At 42.8% G+C, this 20,700-nt stretch overlaps 1 protein-coding gene across 2 annotated transcripts; it reads right to left on the bottom strand.

Moving 5' to 3' along the window:
* Positions 1-124: 124 nt before the first annotated feature.
* On the bottom strand, positions 125-19,223 carry LOC105921341 (mothers against decapentaplegic homolog 4). 2 transcript variants are annotated; one of them, XM_036143839.1, is made up of 10 exons: positions 18,943-19,223; positions 15,771-16,037; positions 15,504-15,678; positions 9,970-10,224; positions 9,081-9,188; positions 8,919-8,969; positions 7,870-8,053; positions 4,229-4,397; positions 4,002-4,140; positions 125-1,028 (listed from the first exon to the last, which is right to left on the bottom strand). In XM_036143839.1, exons 2-10 carry the CDS (start codon positions 16,008-16,010, stop codon positions 817-819), a joined length of 1,533 nt encoding a protein of 510 aa, XP_035999732.1. In that variant the 5' UTR covers positions 16,011-16,037; positions 18,943-19,223; the 3' UTR covers positions 125-816. The 2 variants fall into 2 exon arrangements, with proteins under 2 accessions (XP_035999732.1, XP_035999733.1); XM_036143840.1 differs by lacking the exon at positions 18,943-19,223 and adding an exon at positions 16,897-17,076.
* Between the last annotated feature and the right edge of the window lie 1,477 nt (positions 19,224-20,700).

Raw genomic sequence — 20,700 nt, 5'->3', positions numbered from 1 at the left:
CGAGTTTAATTCAAGTGAACTGTGGGCAAACTGGCTCTCTAGACTGTAAAGGTTGCAGGCCCCTGGTCTAGTCAAAGCATTTGCTGAGGGGAGCTGAATACAAACGTTTTTTTTTTTTTTTTTGTAAAAATAAATCAACGTAGGAAACCCCGGTATCCTGTCTTAAGCGTAAAATACAGATAAAATGTAAAAAAAAAAGACCAAGTATGAATACTTTTGCAAGAAACTGATTTTTCTTTGTATGCATGAAAATTCCCCACGACTATTAAAAGACTCCTGTCTTCTCAGCACAGACCTGAATGTTATCTTTACCAACAGCAGCTGACCCGGACATGTCCAGACACGTCTCGGCACTCTGCCTGTTTCTCCGCCTACCCCGCCCTGTCCCAGTGGCCCCGCCTCTTTCTGGGACCTGCAGCTTTGAAGCCACCCCCAGTAAAAGCCACACCGGCAGGAGGAAACCAGGGGGGGGGGGGAGCTCCTCCGTAGTTCAGTGAGGTTACCGGCGGTCGGTAGCTGGTGTTCCAGTTTAAAACAATCTGCTCCTTTATGTGCACGTCCATATATGGGTTTTACTTCTCTGTGACCTCTTTTTCTACACGGTCCTAAAATTAAAGCCATGCAACTGAACATGTAAAAAGAGTTTTTAGTAGATGGCTTTTGCTCCCTCCAACAGCTGGAGCCACAGTGCACAAAGATGTCTCAAATACACCTGAAAAACATTTACTTTTTTTTGTTTGTTTTTACAGTCTGGAGTCCACCGAGGAAGACTTCCCGCGTGTTCGTTCGGGCGATAAAAGTGCCTTTAGGGGGCTCTCAGTCCAGCGGCTGGGGGTCCGCTATGGGCATAGTGTGGAGGACCTCGTCCAGCAGCTGGAGAGCTCTGTGCAGGTGGATTTCGATCCAGCAGGGCGTCTCCTTGATGCTCTGCCGCGGGTAGTCGGGCCCCCAGCCTTTAACGAAGCTCATCCTGAGAATGCACAGCCGCCGCAGGTCATCCACCCCGATGCCAGCAGCTGCAGAGAGACCTGAGAGGAGAGGAGGGGCGGGGTCAGGGATGGAGCGCGCAGATCTGCCCATGCACCAGACAGCGACGTTATGGCCGCGGTCGGTTACGTGCGGTTGAAATAAAGCACGGACACGTTAGGATGTCTGTATGATACTCCTTTAGAGATCAGACGTCAGAGAAAACTGAAACTCAGCCTCGATCTATTGAGGACATCTCTAACCAGAGCTGTCGGCAACAAGAGGACGCACCGTTTCCTTTTACAGGTACGTCGTCTCATTCTGTCACATTTTGACGTTTTGTTTCCCCCCCCCCCTCCAGAACCTTTTTCCTCACAGAGAACCAATCAAGTTTTGTTGTGCTGCGTCCGGACCAAACGCCCTTTCAGCGTCAAGAAGACGTCCAACGCGCCGTCTGGGGCCTCGACGCTCTACAGGGGCTTTATTTACTGAATAATATAATCTGCGCCGTGTCTGAATTACACAATAATTCTGAGGCGTTGAGTTTGGTGAGTTTCACCACCTGCTGCAGGAGCCGTGCGCTGACGAGGCTCGAGTTCAGCGCCATTGACGTCTCACTGCTTACCAATGTTGTATAGTAACAAAGTAAAAATACTTCACTACTGTACTTAAGTATATTTTGGAGTACCTTATACTTTTCTCGAGTATAACGTTTTTGATAACTTTTACTTTACTACATTTCTGAACTTAATAGCATACTTTTACTCTGATACATTTTCAATGTTTGGTTTAGTTGCTCGTTACAAAAAGAGAGAGAGAATCAGGCATGCAAGTGTTTTGACCCCACCTACCGATTGACTGCGACAAAGTGGGGACTTGCCTGGGCTTGTTCATCACCACCAACAGGATAAGAAGCTGGTTCGGTGGTAGGGCAGGTTAAATTAACCTTGTGTTATAGGTAAAGCATCTAATAGCAGAGAGTCCTAATTTTCTTAACTAAATGATACCTGCAGGTGTATCTATTAGCAGGTTTACCACTTCCTGTAGGGAACCACTTTCTTAGTATACACCCCCTGGTCTTCTTCCGTGTTGTCCAATCTACCTAATATTGTTTCATTAAAAGAACATCAGAGAACGCCTCTGAAGGCTTTTGTTGGTGGAAACCATGTTTTCGCCCTTCTCCCGACCGCATTTGGCAAGATTTGTTTTCCGGGGCGCGTCGGTTAGCGGGAATCATGTTAGGAGGCCTTTAGTCCTCGACGCGGTCGGCCCGGGATCGACTCTGACCCGCGGCGCTTTGCTGCCTGTCTTCCCCCCTCTTCCTGTCAGCTCACTGTCTATAAAATGCGTGCCTCTAGAAATAGGTTAGGTAGGTTGAAATAGCACGTCGATAAAGATGACAGACAAGTGGCTTATCCAATCATATGCAAGAATTTTTGATAAGGCCCAGCCTTCAATAAAGGCAATTCCTATGGCGATGTCCCAGATGTATGTGAGTGGAGCTAGGCGGAGCGAGACATGCATCTGGCTTGAGTCAGGTTACTGACCTTACTTGAAGAAGGAAAATTGAAGGCTTACAAAAAGGTTGTTTTTTCTGTCTAAACTTGGTCTAAATCTCTCCTGCACTTGGTTGTTTATATTATTTTAAGTGAATTTGACTTTCAAGGTTTACCAAAATCTAAAAAATGTCATTCAAACTGCATTTGCTTTGTTTTACTTTTTACTTATACTTTTGATTACGTTACTTGAGTACATCTATTTTTACAGTAATTTTCATACTTAAGTACAAGACATTTCAGATACTTTAAGACTTTTACTCAAGTAACATGTCAGTCAGTGACTTGGACTTTTACCAAAGTCATATTTTGGAGAGGTACCTACACTTTTACTTGACTCCGAGATTTCAGTGCTTTATACAACACTGCTGCTGACCTGCATCTCCCGCCAGGCCAATTACCGACGCCCCAATTCAGCTGAAGAGCATCTGCCCATCTGCCTCAGGTTAGTGGGCGTCCGAAGTTAAAACTTTTTTCCTACTTACGTAACCTGGTGGGGTGTCTCTGATTGGCTGACGCTCCAGCTGCAAAAGTTCAGATTTTCCAACTCTTATGTCGGACGCTCTAGAGGAGCTTAACGCACCAAAATTTGCAGCACGAAACGCGCAGAAAGCTTCAAAACGCGCAGCAGGACCTCTCGAAGGGGCGTCCACCATAGAGCCCGCCTGTAAACCCGAGTAACCTGACTCCGCCAGATGGATTTGCTCCGCATATCCATCTGGAAACTTTCCGTTGAAGTAATTTTGGGAAGGGGCGAAAATACTGGTTAGCTGATTGGCCTATCTTGGTGATAGAAGGGCCAAATAAACCAATCAGATCAACGAAGCATATGACGTACTAACAGAGCGACGACGAAAACACAACCACAAGCCAAGCTACTCTTGCTGCTGCAGGTAAAGGCTCGTTAGCTCAGCAGAGAAATACTCTGTAATTCCGATAAAACTTGCTCGATAGCCACGCTAACGCTAGTTTCATCGGCTGAAGCCGCCATGTTCTTTAGACTGAACTGTCGATCTTCTCGTTGCGTCACACCTCAACCCGCCTCAAAGCCAACGCTGATTGGACGTTCGTTTGGTGAACGGCTCCAAATTTTCTTTAACGGAAAGTAGCCAGACTGATCTGCAAGTGAAACCTTGAAAGCTCGCGAGATCAGGATGGTCTCACGAGGCTAAACCCAACGCCCTTGATGCCCAGAAAGCGTTGGTCTGAACGCAGCATTAAGAAGAGGAGACCCACCAGATCCAACTCTATTACAGCTACCTGAGCTTCCTCAACACACCGCTGTATTAAAAACTGGTTTTAAATTATTGGCACTTATATTAAAATGTCCTGATAAACTAAGTTTTAGATGTATGCTTGGTGTGTTATGAACCTACAGAACATAACGGGTCTCCCATTTTGGACTGAAGCGTTGCAATCAATGAATTAATCATAGCCCTGTGATGCATTTGGAAATCTGCAGCTGCTGCATCTTCTTACTGATTGCTGGAGCTATTCCTCCGACTGATCCGGGACCGGGTATGTTCCCCGCCACGGCGGCAGCTTGGGCGGCCGCTGCTGCCTGCGCGGTGGCGGCCTGCTGCTGCATCTGTCTGTGGCACTGGCGCAGGTCGAACACCTGGGGGGGGGGGGAGAAAGGCGACGCTCTGAGTACTCAAAGATTCAAAAGAGGGAGACGGGACGAGCCGAGAGACCCGGGAGCTCACCTTGATGTAGGCGCTGGGGTAGATTTTGTGGACGGCGTCTCCTGGGGCTCGGCCCGCTTCTCGGTCCAGGTAGTAGCTCTGAACAAACACGGCGTGGTCACTGAGGCATCGTACCCACACGTCTCCCTCGCCTTTACACTCCAGCTGGACTCCTTTACCGATGTGAAGCCTGGAGAGAAACAAAACGGAGGAGAAATAAAGCTAAACAGGTTCTAGGAGCGTCTTACCCAATGTTCATAAAAAAAATCCACACAGAAAAGTTCATTAATTAATCAATTAATTAATGGCAGTGTGCAGCCTGTGTGGAGAATAAGGGAGGAGGGGGTAGGATACAGGGAAGGAAGGAAGCAAGGAGGGAAGACACAATTACAGACATGAAGGAAAAGGGAGGGCACGAGGAAGGAAGGACCCAATTAAAGAAGGGAGGACAGACACGTTGAAGGAAAGAACGATACACTGAAGGACATAAAAGGAAGGCGGGACATGGCGAAGGAAGGATACAAGGAAGCAAGGAGGGTAGGACACAATTAAAGAGGAAGGACAGACGCACTGAAGGAAAGAAAAGGAAGGAAGAACACGAGGAAGGAAGGAAGGATGGAAGGAACAAAGGAAGGAAGGACCCGATTAAAGAAGTGAGGACTGACACATTGAAGGAAAGAACGATACACTGAAGGACATAAAAGGAAGGCGGGACATGGCGAAGGAAGGATACAAGGAAGCAAGGAATGTAGGATACAATTAAAGAGGAAGGACAGACACACTGAAGGAAAGAAAAGGAAGGCGGGACATGGCGAAGGAAGGACACGAAGAAGCAAGGAGGGTAGGACACAATTAAAGAAGGGAGGACAGACACACTGAAGGAAAGAAAAGGAAGAAAGAACACGAGGAAGGAAGGATGCAAGGAATGAAGGAAGGTAGGACACAAAAGGAAAAAGGACAGATTTGCTGAGGGAATGAAATTAAGAATGGACACGAAGAAGGAAGGCAGGACACAAAGGAAGTAGGACAGAGACACTAAAAAGGACAGAAAGGAAGGACACGAGGAAGGCAGGACGTAAGGAAGGTAAGACACAATTAATGAAGGAAGGACAGACACACTGAAGGAAAGAACGATACACTGAAGGACATAAAAGGAAGGCGGGACATGGCGAAGGAAGGATACAAGGAAGCAAGGAGGGTAGGACACAATTAAAGAGGAAGGACAGACGCACTGAAGGAAAGAAAAGGAAGAAAGAACACGAGGAAGGAAGGACGGGAGGAACAAACGAAGGAAGGACCCGATTAAAGAAGCGAGGACAGACACATTGAAGGAAAGGAGGGAAGGATGCAAGGAATGAAGGAGGGTAGGACACAATCAAAGGAAAAAGGACAGATTTGCTGAGGGAATGAAATTAAGAATGGACACGAAGAAGGAAGGCAGGACACAAAGGAAGTAGGACGGAGACACTAAAAGGACAGAAAGGAAGGACACGAGGAAGGCAGGACGTAAGGAAGGTAAGACACAATTAATGAAGGAAGGACAGAACGATACACTGAAGGACATAAAAGGAAGGCGGGACATGGCGAAGGAAGGATACAAGGAAGCAAGGAGGGTAGGACACAATTAAAGAGGAACGACAGAAGCCCTGAAGGAAAGAAAAGGAAGAAAGAACACGAGGAAGGAAGGACGGAAGGAACAATGGAAGGAAGGACCCGATTAAAGAAGCGAGGACTGACACATTGAAGGAAAGGAGGGAAGGGTGCAAGGAATGAAGGAAGGTAGGACACAATCAAAGGAAAAAGGACAGATTTGCTGAGGGAATGAAATTAAGAATGGACACGAAGAAGGAAGGCAGGACACGAAGGAAGTAGGACGGAGACACTAAAAAGGACAGAAAGGAAGGACACGAGGAAGGCAGGACGTAAGGAAGGTAAGACACAATTAATGAAGGAAGGACAGACACACTGAAGAAAGGGCATGAGGAAGGATGGATGCAAGGAACAAAGGCGCGTGGGACACAATTAACGAAGGAAGGAGTGGAAGGTAGGACATGAGGAATGATGGACAGAGACACGAGGGACTGAGGGAAGACGGAAAGGAGGACACAACGAAGGAGTAAATATGGAGGGAATCAAGAATATTTAGTCATTATGTTACCATAATGACATTTTTGATGAGAGACAACGGCACAGATTACGCAACACGACAATTTTCTTTTTTAAATCAGATAATTGCACTGAACAGCAAAACTTCCTGAGAAGCTTACACTGCAAAAATGGAACTTAAAATAAGTAAAATGTTCTTAAAATGCGTGTATTTGTCCATGATTTGAGCAGGTAAATAAGATTATTTGCCAATGGAATAAGATTTTTGCTATTAAAATAGGAACGACTCATCTCCAGCATCTTATTTCAAGTGCAGGATGTCTATTTATCTTATTTTAGGGGTCAAAACACTCATTCCATTGGCAAATAATCTTATTTACCTGCTCAAATCAAGGACAAATACACTAACTTTAAGAACATTTTACTTATTTTAGATCCGTTTTTGCAGTGTAAAGCGTGCAAATAGTCTTTAGCATCTAATAAAACTCATTTCTGAGTCAAAAAGACAGACAGCAGTCCCTTTAGATCAGGGGTGTCAAACATATGGCCCGCGGGCCGGATCCGGCCCGCCGAACAATTTAGTCCGGCCCTGGGGCTAAATGCATTATCATTATAAAAAAAAAAAAAAAAAAAAATTCCCCCCAGTGTCCTGTCTGGCAATGTGGCAATAAGATGCCATAAAGAGCTCATCAGATTTGTCTTTCACAAGTGGACAAGATAAAAGGAAGAGAATGATAAAACAATTGTTGAAAAAAACATGTCCTTCGTTTAATTGAAAATATGCAGTTCCTATATTGTCCACGAGGGACGCTGTGTTTTAATTAGCAGATTAAGCTTCAGGTGTGGAAAAATTCAAATCATTTCTTAATTTTTATCTGTTTGATGTATTTTGTCATGCAGGACAGTGTTTTTAAGTTCCAAAAAATGTGAATAAATGTTTTTCAACATTGTATAATCACTGTGATCAGTTATTATGCATAATGCACAAGTAAATGTTTAACTGAGTAAAAGTATTGTTGAAATTGCACATACTTTTCTTAAAAACGCTGAGGTTATTCATAATATATTGTGTAAAAGTGAAATTAACTCAATACAAAAATCAACAACAAGTCCACATTTATTAGTTCTATTTAATCTTGCAATGAGTTTACTCGTGTGGCCCTCTTGAGATCAGATTAAGCTGTATGCGGCCCCTAAGCCAAAATGAGTTTGACACCCCTGCTTTAGACACTATATATAGATCACTGTGCAGTCGTGTCAGCATATCACAGCATAGCAACGCTACATTAGCGTGCGCCAGACTGTAAAGAATTGTCATCGGACGTGTAGCCGACTATGAACTGGGCTGTGATTGTCAGCAGGGGGCGACAGCCCTCACAGCTTTGGAGGAGAAGCAGTTTTTTAAGTCTGCTGGTTTTCGTTCTAATGTTCCTGAATTATCCAGAAGCGAGAAAGAAAGGAGGGAAGAAAACCGGGATGGAGGGACGCCACTTAAACTTCCTGGAAAAGACTGAGATCCGACGAGCGCTCGGATCGTCCCTGACGGCGTGACGCACCTCGCCCTCTCGATGGCCTCGGTGCGGTGGACGTTGCTGAGCTGGCCCAGGCAGAACCGGTCCCCACCCGAGGGGTCGACGTAGCCGTCCACCGTCACGACGGGGCAAGAGGACGGCACCTTGAACGTCTCCCCGACTTGAACGTCCATCTCGAAATAAGCAATGGAACACCAGTAGTCGGGAGCTGGGGGGAGAGCGGACAGAGCATGTTTGATGACTTTAAATGATCTTTGCTCCAATATTAATGTATCAAACTAAAACAAAGTAGGCCGACAAAAGACTTAAAAACACGACAGGACATGTTTTTAGGGCTAAACGATTTTGGAAAATAATCTAATTGCGATTTTTTTTCTTAATATTGCGATTTAATGCGATTTTTCCCCCCAGTTTAATTTATCATGTCTTTTTAAACATATACAAACAACAAATCATTTTGTTTCCTCGCTGTGCAGATTAGTTGCTAAAACACCCACAGCATCTAAACTCAGAGCAGAAATTATTGCGTTCTTCCTACGATATATTTCAACCAAAATTGCAATTTTGACTTTTCTCTGCATTAACCACAAGCAACAAAAATGGCCTCTAAATAAAGATGTTTGTAAACAAGGACTATTTAAAACAAGAACTTTTAATGTTTCTATTAATCAGAATATTATTCAAGAGAACAGCTTTTAATTGATTTGGACATCAATCCTTGTTGAACATAAAGTGCAACCAACAAGCAAGTCTATGTATTAAACTGATTGACATGTACTTAATGCTATGTATGATTATATAAACTCTAAAACAAGTAATAAAATTACATTATCTCACTGCTGCAACTGTCTTCCCTTCCATGTGGAGGTAAACCCACTTTAAACATTTTACCGACACCTAATGGACGTGTCTAATTCCCTAATTGTTACATAGCCAAAAATTGCAGACTCTGCGATTTGGAAATCGCGTTTTTTTTAAATCGCGATTATATTGAAAATGCGATTAATTGTTCAGCCCTACATGTTTTTACTAGATTTGTCCCAACACGGGACCCGCTGGGCTTTTATTAGTACCTGGATGATTGGATATAGGCGGCTGAAAGGCGAGCTCGTTGTGTACCGGCCCTGGAAGGAAAACCCAAAAACAACAGTCCAGTCAGGCCCTCTTCTACACAGTAAAGGGTGTATCAGCGCGCCCGTCGTCCAATCAGGGCACAGCTCCCCGCTTAAACTCACAGTAGTGTGTTGGATGTGGCATGGGAGGGTGGTGCTGCAGATGACCGTTGGTGTGGTGAGGTATGCTGGGGGGGAAACCGCTGTTCCTGGACCAGCTGGAGGAGGCACCTGTGGGGGGAAGACGTGACAATTAAGAAGCTAGATTTATAACCAGACCCAGCATGTAGCCTCTAGACCAGGGGTGTCAAACATACGGCCCGCGGGCCGGATCCGGCCCGCCGAACAATTTAGTCCAGCCCTGTGGCTAAATGCATTATCATTATAAAAAAATAAAATAATAAAATAATATATATAGTTTTTTTCCAGTGTCCTGTCTGGCAATGTGACAATAAGATGCCACAAAGAGCTCATCAGATTTGACTTTCACAAGTGGACAAGATAAAAAGAAGAGAATGATAAAACAATTATTGAAAAAAACATGTTCTTCGTTTAATTGAAAATATGCAGTTCCTATATTGTCCACGAGGGGCACTGTGTTTTAATTAGCAGATTAAGCTTCAGGTGTGGAAAAATTCAAATCATTTCCTAATTTTTATCTGTTTGATGTATTTTGTCATGCAGGACAGTGTTTTTAAGTTCCAAAAAACGTGAATAAATGTTTTTCAACATTGTATAATCACTGTGATCAGTTCTTATGCATAATGCACAAGAAAAGGTTTAACTGAGTAAAAGTATTGTTGAAATTGCACATACTTTTCTTAAAAACGCTGAGGGTATTCATAATATATTGTGTAAAAGTGAAATTAACTTAATATAAAAATCAACAACAAGTCCACATTTACTAGTTCTATTTAATCTTGCAATGAGTTTACTTGTGTGGCCCTCCTGAGATCAGATAAAGCTGTATGCGGCCCCTAAACCAAAATGAGTTTGACACCCCTAGACTTACTGCCTGATCCTGCGGGGATCGCCGGGAAGGACTGCGTTGAGGCAGACGTGGACGCCTCGGCGGGCGGGAGGAGGCTCGGGGTGGGATAGGGGTCCGTCTGCGGGGCGCGGCTGCCGGACGGCGGGTGCTGGATGGTCTGGAGGGAGTGTCCGCCGTCGACGGTGGGGAGGTTCGGAGGCCCGTCAAAATCGTACTCATCTTTTACGATCAGCGAGGAGCTGGGTCCAGAGCCGGTCAGGGTTAGTCCCGAAAGGTCTACGGAGGGAGGGGGGGCGAATAAGAGACGGGAACATGGGTTACCTGTTGCTGAAATGACTGTTGTCATGTTTCATAGTAGGTACACCTGGTCTGGCGTTCTGTTAACTGTGACATCATCCAGAGAAGACAGATCACCCGCTACTACCATCTAATGTAGAACAGATTACTGGATCAATGTGTGCTTCTGTGCTTTTTGTTTCTCTTGTTGTGTCTCTGTTCTGTCTTCTGTAACCCCAGTCGGTCGAGGCAGATGACCGTTCATACTGAGCCTGTTTCTGCTGGAGGTTTTTCTTCCTGTTAATGGGGAGTTTTTCTTTCCACTGTCGCTTCATGCTTGCTCAGTATGAGGGATTGCTGCAAAGCCATGGACAATGCAGACGACTCTCCCTGTGGCTCTACGGTTCCCCAGGAGTGAATGCTGCTTGTCGGGACTTTGAAGCAATCAACTGGTTCCCTTATATAGGAAATTTTTGACCAGTCTGTATAATCTGACCCAATCTGTATAATATAATTTTGACTTTTGATTTTGACTTTGTAAAGTGCCTCGAGATGACACGTTTCATGAATTGGCGCTATATAAATAAAATTGAATTGAATTACCTGATAGGAAATGTCTGTTTGGCCCTCAGACTACAGCAAATGTTACGAAACGTCCAGGATCAGCAGGACACAGGAAGAACAAGTTTAACCTGAATCAGAAGTTTACAGTTTGCTAGCATTAATGTCATTAATTTGGAGCTTTTTTTTTTATTTTATATATTTTATTTACTTGAACCGTTCCTTTTGCAGGGTAGAATAACGAGTCAAACAACTTTTTATTGACTTCTAAAAACCAGACCTGGGTGCCACTAGTTTGAATTTATGGAAAATCTTCTCTAAACCTTGCATTAGGCCCATATATATCCATACGCCCACCTAATATCAGATCTCCCTGAATCTTGGAATGACTATCTGAAACCTCTGAATGGGTCAGGCTCATTTAACCGGTGGGATTTTTCTGGCAGAACCGTCCAGTCGGAGCACCCTGCTTTGTAGAGCTGAGGTGAAGCACCCTAAAAACAGAACCCTCAGCATGACGCTGCCACCACCATGCTTGAAGGTTGCTTCAGACGTCTTGGGCCCAGAGGCCTCACCTAAACTTGAGTCTGGTCATTGTGGCCACATCGTTCGATCGTTGTCTCATCGGACCACAAGACCTTTTCTTCAGAAAGGCATACGCATAGGGCTGGGCAAGTTAACACGTTAATTTCGCGTTAATTCATTAGACTATTAACGGCGATATTTACTTTAACGCGCATTGACGCATGTTGCTCACATGCTTTTATTTTTTTATTTTATCGAGTTAGCAAGCATTTCAGTTTAAAGTTCTTCCAGCATGGAATATGACAGAAACAAGTTAGTTGTAACCACTGCCAAGTTAAACTTTGGTATTGAACATAAAATGGTAATGCTGCTTCCTGCTGTTACCTCAGAAATTGCCTGTTTTTGGTAGATTTTTTTTTTCCCCCATAAAGAGAATTCCCTGTCAGTGGCAATAAGCTTTAATTTATTACTATTGCTATTTTTTGTTTTACATGTTTAAGTTGAGCTTTACACTAAATATGTGTTACTGATAAGTGCTACAAATGTTACAACACTTTTGTTCATATGGCAGCAGAACATTAAAATAAAAGTGCTCTTTACGCTACTTTTGAATTCATTCTTGGAGTTTGTAAATACAATGCGATTAATCATGATTAATCAGGCAAATTTTGCGATTAATCGCGATTAAATATTTTAATCGTTGCCCAGCCCAGGGTTCCCACACCTTGGTGAACATCAAATTCAAGGACCTTTCAAGGACGTTCCAGGACCAATTTCCTCAGATTCAAGGACCACACGTGGCGGCATTTACCTACTGTGACCGCTGAATAGGTTATCATATTTTAATACAATGCAAATTCAATAAAAGACTAAACGGCATAGAAGTTGTTGGGTCAGAAGTAATGCAAGAAAGTGGACTTGATTTATAGCCTACATCAGGGGTCACGAATTAAAAATCAGCAGGGTCCGAATAAAGAAAATCAACAACCAGTAAAGGTCCGGACACATTTGTAATTACAATCCGTTACTTCAAACAGTATTTAACACTGAAATAAAATGTTTATGCATCCACAAAAAATAACATAAAAATAGAACGTTTTTCTATTTTAAAATCCAAAGTGCTTTTTGAAATAGAGAACCACAATCTTTCACAGTTTGGTATATAGACAATTTCCTGACTTTCACATCTTTTATAAAACAACTGAACTTTTTTTAATTTCTTTTTTATGGCTTAATGAGACAAGTGAGCTTTAGGCTGCCCTGCAAGGGTTTTAAACCTTAGTTTGATTGGCAACAAAGCCAACCTCAAGCACATATCAAGGTGCTCCCTGTCACATTCAATATAAACCAATTTTATGATCATACAAGGCCAAACACAACCTTGGAAATGCAGGACACATCACCAACACTATCATGACATCATACATTTTAATTTGACACAGATTGCTTTGCCCGTTATTGTTCACCAATTAATAATTACAGTTTATAAAAAGGCATGATTTAACTTTTTTGAAGTTTAATAAAATGGTTATATTTTAGCCCAGTGACTGGAGACCTGTCCAGGATGAACCCTGTGTCCGTGCTCCACTTTAACTTCATAAAAAAAAACTCTCTGAGAATTTCCTTTCTCTGGCCTCACCCAGGTAGAACCCGTTCTCCAGTCCATGTTGTAGCTGCAGTTTATTTGTTTTATCTTTTTGATGTAGTTTTCTTAACAATCTGTAAGCATCAAAATCCTTGTCATTTTATTTAGTGTCCTGGAGCGCAGCTACTCATCAGGTGATCACTGCTGCACACTGACTGACAGCAGATACAGCTCTGCCTTCTTTGCTTCAGAACAGCGCAGCTTTTTCCGAATCGGACCCAGTCAAATGAGGCACATTGTTTCACAGTCCGACTCTTGTTCTTCAAGGGTCATGCTAAATTAGCCTGAGCTAGTGCGTTACTCTTCTTTGTGTTTAAATTAGGGCTGGGCAACGATTAAAATATTTAATCGCGATTAATCGCACTGATTAATCGCGATTAATCGCGATTAATCGCATTGTATTTACAAATACAAAGTTATGTGTAAAGAGCACTTTTATTTTAATGTTCTGCTGCCATATGAACAAAAGTGTTGTAACATTTGTAGCACTTATCAGTAACACATATTTAGTGTAAAGCTCAACTTAAACATGTAAAACAAAAAATAGCAATAATAATAAATTAAAGCTTATTGCCACTGACAGGGAATTCTCTTTATGGGGAAAAAATCTACCAAAAACAGGCAATTTCTGAGGTAACAGCAGGGAGCAGCATTACCATTTTATGTTCAATACCAAAGTTTAACTTGGCAGTGGTTACAACTAACTTGTTTCTGTCATATTCCATGCTGGAAGAACTTTAAACTGAAATGCTTGCTAACTCGATATGCTTGCGTTTATTTGACGTTGACACGCGGTTTTTTGTTGTTGCTTTCTCGCGCGCATATAGTGAATGGCAGGGGGAAAACAGGCAAAAATACATGGATACTTTGAAACGAGAAGCGACTTCACCGACGGCGTCGATGCAGACCCCCCCGCTCCGCTCCGCACAAAACTTGTTCCGGCCGCCAACTCACCGCCTCGCCTCGCCTAAGCTCGCTCGCGGTACCTGCGGGAAACACTGCCTTCCGCATGTCAGCTGTGTTTTTTTCCGGCCAGCACCTTTCAATCTGAGGCTGGGCTGACAGCGAGGTTATTGGCGCATTATCGCCACCTACTGTTCTGATTCAAACCCCTACACCGCAGCAACAGACCTTCACAAAATAAAAGCATGTGACCAACATGCGTTAACGCGCGTTAAAGAAAATATCGCCGTTAATAGTCTAATGAGTTAACGCGAAATTAACGCGTTAACTTGCCCAGCCCTAGTTTAAATAAAACATAACAGCGAATCACGAGGAGATCCCTGGTTGGTCGCCGCGTTTATCAGCGAGAGAATAAACGCTGACAGACGACATGGCCACAGGTGGAAATAATTCATTAATTAACTGCCGGAGCAGATTGACGCTTACCGAGGGAAGTTGTTGTCAGCTGCTGAACTTTCTGACCTGCTGGTTTGCATAAATCCAAAGAAAACCTTTGACCACAGCTACTTTCATTCATACCATCTGTGGCCAGTTTAAAATTCTCTCCCAAAGGTTAAAATGATGAACACCGATAAACCACAGACTGGCCATGTCCGCTTTGGAAAGACCCGCCCTGCTCTCATTCTGATTGGCTAATGTCCCGGCTCTGCCAGGTTTGATTGGTTAAGAGCAGCTTCAGTGCAAAACCTTGAATAAAAAGTCTAGACGGGACTTTTTAAGATCAATTTCCAAATGACGGAAATCCGTCGCAGCGACGGAGAACTTTAACCCCTGAGTTAGACACTGTCGTCGGACAACATGCAGTAATATATAAATGTTTTAAATTAGGTTGGGTCTGGATTAGGTAGCAGCTGGGTCCGGATCCGGACCGCGGTCCGCTAATCCGTGACCTCTGGCCTACATTGATATCGATCATATTCATAGCCTACATTTATATCCACAGTACATGGCTATGCCATACTACATTACATATAAGATGTACATTAGCCTACCGTTTCATGGAATTTTATGGAAAAAAGTGCAGCATTGAGATGTTCAGAATTATATCAATTTGTTTCAGGTGTTTTTTTGGCTTTTTGGCTTTCATCTTTGATTAAGCTAGTTTTTGACTTTGACTCTGAAAAGTCGCTAAATATAGTGACAAAGTCGCTGAGTTGGCAACACTGCGTGAATGTAACCTATTGGACGCTCGTAGGCCTAAACCGTAGCCTACCAACTGACGAAGAAGAGCGAACGTACTTTTGCAAATTAAAAGTCTGTGGAATCAACATAATTTTAAAAGATCGTGTGGTAGTAAAATAATGACACATGAGTCGTCATCCGTGTGAACTTTCAACCCCACAAAAAAATTCAAGGACTTTCACGGACAAGGTGTTTTTTTTTTGGCTGTTTTCAAGAACTTTCAAGGGCCTTGAATTTATTTTTTCAGATTCACAAACTTTCAAGGATTTCAAGGACCTGTGGGAACCCTGCCAGCCCTACATACGCATTGACCGTGTGAGCAGACCCACACCGTTGTAGGGCAGGTGTTCCCTTTTCACGCTCTCCACTCCCCGACTTTTGGCTTTGAGGCAGAGGCGCTCACCTATGCCGGGGGACACCACTCGTTCGTAGTGGTAGGGATTGACGCACACGCTGTCGCACTTCAGGTCAAAGGCAAACTGGCAGTACTTCACGTGCTTCAGCTCATTCTTGTGCAGGTCCGGCCACCGCCACAGGCGGGCGTAGATCACATGAGGGAACCCTTTACGCCCGGCGACCTGGAACCAGGAGAGCAGAACAAACACGCCTGTCGGAGGAGTTCGGATGAGCTTCATAGCCGACAGCTTCACCTTAAAAAACGTCCGCTAACCTGCAGCCGCCCGTCCAGAGTCCTCTGAATGGTCACGCACTTGCTGGGGTGGGCCCCGTTGGTGGTGATGGCCGTGATGAGGGAGTCCAGCTCGTCCTTCTTCTCCTTCAGCTTCTTCACCAGGCTCTCGATGGCGCGCTTGGCGAACGTCTCGCTCTCGCCACCCTGCCGGTGGCACATCAGGCTGTGCACGATGCTCAGGCAGGCATCGTTGCTGGTGGGCGTGTTGGCGATGGACATTTTCAGCCGGTGTTTCTGCCGCGCTTCCTGAGGGGGAAAAAAAATAAACAAATCTGCGTTGACAGATCAGACAATATCTATAAGAAGAGGAGATTTTCAAACCAAATATAGTCATTTCAGATGGATTTAGTTTACGCTGTAGGTCCCCATATCTGTAGGACATGGTTGTACTCAGTCAGCTTTTGTTGTTGTATTCTTTTACTTAGTCGTGTTTGTCCATATGTAAATATACAGTCCAAACAAAACAGGCACAATGTACTATATACTGTATAATCAAGGATACATTTTCCATTAATGGCACCACTAAACACATTATTGCTTAATTTTTTTTTTTCGTTCTTGCAATTATTTTTCCAAGTTTAATGTGTTATGTTTAGGAATGTTGTGCTGACACACTGAATTGCCCACCCTAAGGAGACATAAAGTCTTATTTGCATCATCCTATCCTACCATGTTATCAGGCTGATTTTTTTTCCTTTTTTTTAGATCCAATTATATGTTTATAAAATCCGAATTCATAAAGCGGAACACACCTAAAGTATGCTTTTCCATTTTGGGGAAAATGCCTTTGCAGGCTGTGGAGCAAACCAGGTTTCAATTTAAAACACTTGATTTCAGCATGTCTTAGGTCAGATTCAACGCCAGTGCTATCAAATGGACACAATAGTCGAACACAGCAGAATATAATAACGATGAAACAAACTAATAACAGACTTGTGCGGAGTCCAAGCAAAGCGTGCAGCGCTTTCCTCTAACAACTGCATTCACATTTAGAGCAACGCTGGCTCGTTGTTTGATAAAACGAGGACAGCGGGGGAAATCTGCAGGCAATGGCGCTTGTTTAAAACCCATAATAATGGCCTTTTTTTTTTTTTTTTTTTTTTACCTCGCTAAACCAAAAGTTTAGGCTGTCGTGCTCGTCCGCTGCTGCCTAGCGGCGCCAGTCTGGCTGGCGTTTGTTTGAGGGGGGAGGAGCAAAAAGTCACCGCAGACGGCAAACTCCGGACCGGAAGCAGGAACATATCCCCTTCAAAATAAAAGTGGAAACTCAGAGGTCCGCTGTGCTGTGTTTTTTTTACGTATTTTTTTTAAATGCATGTTGATTTTTGTGTTTTTTTGTGCCGCTTCATTCTGCCTTTAAATTTAAAGTGTTAGCTAAATGAATTGGGCTGCATCCAAAATATTCAAATTATTCTAATTCCTTGACTTTTTGTGAAGACCACAGTAAGAACTTTATCGTGGGTAGAAAAGGAGCTTCAGACTGCTGTGCTGATTACACAATGGAAATGCACATGGATGATTCAAATTAATTCTGGGCCTACAGCTTTCCGTGAGGTGGGCTGCGCTTATACATCATGTCAAGGGTTGTGAAATTCCTTATAGCTCCTTAGCGCCTGTAAGGGACGTCGTGTGGCTCCTATGCTAAAGGAGCTATGAGAGGAAGCATACAGGTTCCTTTTCCTAACTCCTTCTCTACTCACTGCACTATTTGGACAGCACCTATGCCGACCACTGATACGCTTTGGCTGAAGATTCCCCAAAAGACATTTTTGGATGCAGTTGTTGGTGTTTTTTTGTTATTAAATAGAAATGTAGCTTAAAGGAGACAACAAAAGCTAACGCTAGCTGTTATTAGCTTGATGACCAGCCCCGTTCCAGCTGCAGTAGGCAAAGCCCCGCTGCATGAATCCGTCCAGAGAAGTGGAGCCTTACGCAGCCAGCAAGGATGCAGCAAGATGTTTCTTAATGGTACGTTTCTAAATGGATGCAGGGCTATTATTAGCCTATTGTTAGTGTTAGCCTGTGCTAAATGACAAATCATGTTCATGTTGAATAGGATGAAGTGGGTTAGCTGGGGTCGCCAGGTGAGGGCAGAACAAAAAGAAGGCAGTTTATTTCTTGCTTGGACTATTTCTAGAAGCAATAGAGACCCAAATGGAAGAACAAAAACATGCAAAAAGTGAAATTTGCATAATAGATCACATTTAAGCTTCTTTGTAAGGCTGACTGCAGTGGCACTTATTGATATGGGTAATTCGGCTTTCTGCCCGGGTGCTAGGGGACTAAAGGACACCCACGGGGAAGTCCAATAGGGGATGCTTGATTTATTTAATTTTTTTTAAATTCTTAAATCAAAAATTAGTTACAATCTGTATCCAAGCTATCAAAATACTTTTTATCTAACAAAATATTGTATTAAAAGTGAAATGTTTTAGGTTTGCATATGTGAAACCTCCTTACTAAAATAAGCTTACACAAACTTGATCAGCATGTTATCTTTTTTTGTTATTAAAGTGGAAGGTGCACTATGAGGCAGGGTTATGTTACATTTGCATAATGTCTGTTTACAAGGCAAAAGCGAAAACACCAAATCAATATAAATTTTAATTTTACAAGGTTTGCATTACTTTTAAGCTTTGTGTGACATTTTGTACAGCTTATTTAAAAGATAAAAGTCATAAGCAGATGAATATGTTTCAAAATGTAAGATAAAATGATGTATTTGTTAGAATGTCATTCGGTTAGAGTAATATTAAGTAGATAAAAGTATCAATGTAAACAATTAGAATAAAAATGAACTACTAATGTCCATTGTATTATTATAATAATAATCATTATTAGCCCATTCTAACTTTAATGTCGTTTTATTTTGAAAGGCACTAACAGGAAGAAGCTCCGCATCAAAACTACAACTTACCAACGCAACTACCTGCTACGAAAACATCAGCTAGCACATCTGATTGTTGGTAGCTGACTAGCTAAGGGTTAGCAGACATGTTGTTTTATGAATCAGTCCAGCTCGTGTGGCCCTTTCTTCGCAAACTAACTACTTGTTACGACAGCCAGCGCCTAAATACTTTACTGCAACTATCATCCACGTTGACGGCAAAGCCTTTTGATTAATGGACAACAAATAAACAGATTCTGGTACCTGGATCTCGCTGGTGCGGTGGCTAGCAGGTGAAAACTGCCTCTGTCCCAAGTTGCCACCCCAGCGGTGAAACTACGCCAATCCTGCGCACACCCCTGGATTATCCCCCTAAATTCCTCGGACACCTTACAAAAACAGGAGGGGGGACTCCATTTCCACCAAGTTTTATCTCAGCATCCCGCGAAACACTCAGAGAGAAAGAGAGAGAGACGATCAAATCTCAGATTTGTTGTTAACTCCCACTTCAATTCTCGTATCGTTGCCTTAGAGGGCGCGTTGCGCATGCGTGAAACGAGCCACAGGTTTGTGAAGCAGTTCAGGAGAGCGATGGGTTCCCGTTCTGGGATCCGGATCTTTTGGTTGACTTGCCCAGTAAGAGCCGACTCTTTCAGCTCAGAAATAATTATTTGACTTTTATTTGTTGTAAAGCCTTTATTCCCTTGTATTTTTGTTATTTAATTATTATGTAAACTATACTAAAGTGCCTAAATTAACACCAATACTATATACAAATAATACAAGACTTTGTATCTTTTTAATGCATTCATGTTACAGCTTGTTTGATATGTAAAAAAATAAAAATAAAATAGCATACAGTAATTTGATGCTTTCTTCAGCCTACTGACTCAACCATTGTGTTGGTCAATGCACCTGATTAATAGAATGAAATAAAATTAATCAAGCTTATTAATCTGGCTAATATTACCCCCCCCCCCCCCTAAAAAAAAACATCAAACAAAACAAAAACAAACAAAATATCAAGATGGGAGAAGGCTTCCCAAACAGGCGCGTGTAGGCTACAGATTCTGTTTTATCTGTTTTAGAACAGTTCATATTGTATCAAAGGAACTGTGTCTATTGTTGCATTCATTTTCTTTTTCCTCACTGAATACTTTCCTCTGGGGACAGGTTCATCTCGGTTTCCTTCAGTTCAGTAAGTTCAATAAAAAAGTAATTATTGTCATATGACATCGTATAGTTAATTGGCTGCAGACATTAAGGGGCGGATATGAAAAGAGGCGAGATAAAAAATAAAACACGCAAATGATCTTGGTTTTATCTGACCAGTGCACTTTCTTCCATGTGTCTCCTATTAATTAGCTCGTGACTGTAAAGAGGACTTCTTATAGCCCTTTCTCGCCTTTCTTCCACAAAGGCCAGGTTTGTGGGGAGCATGAATAAATGCACTGTTGACAGATTATCCCACCCGAGCTTTTGATCTCTGCAGCATTTCACAGATTATTAATGTTCTCTTAATTCAGCAGACAGTTTAATTGGTATATTTGGAGTTGTGTCGTGTTCTGGACTCAGCAGAGCTCTGTGAAGCATCCAGAGGTCGGGGTATTGTTTTACAACCTAACCGTGGTTTGAACTTCTCTACAACGCCATTCCTGTCCTCTCTGCCGTGTTCCTTGCTGTATTTATACTATGCTTAAATCACACACAGGTGGACTCTGTTTGTCAATTACGTGACTTCGGAGGACATTTTTGTAGGCCTCAGTTTATTTGGCGGTGCCAGAGTAAAAAAAGGGGAGATTTTCAAGGTTTCAGATCAAGTTTAAAATTCCAAAATTGCGCATCCAGTGAGAAAATGTTTCACGCGAATTCCTCCCGCAGGTTTCGACGTGGCGGAACATGACAGTTTCATTAAAGCTGCTCCGGCACGGATGCTAATTTCACAGATTATTTCCCCTCAGTGGATAATGAGGCGCTAATTACAGAGTTCAAATCAGATGCTGCAATGTTTGCTTTGGAAGA

This window comes from Fundulus heteroclitus, chromosome 12 (genome assembly GCF_011125445.2).
Source record: "Fundulus heteroclitus isolate FHET01 chromosome 12, MU-UCD_Fhet_4.1, whole genome shotgun sequence".
NCBI classification, from domain to species: Eukaryota; Metazoa; Chordata; class Actinopteri; order Cyprinodontiformes; family Fundulidae; genus Fundulus; species Fundulus heteroclitus.
This window is presented reverse-complemented; position numbering and strand designations above follow the sequence as displayed.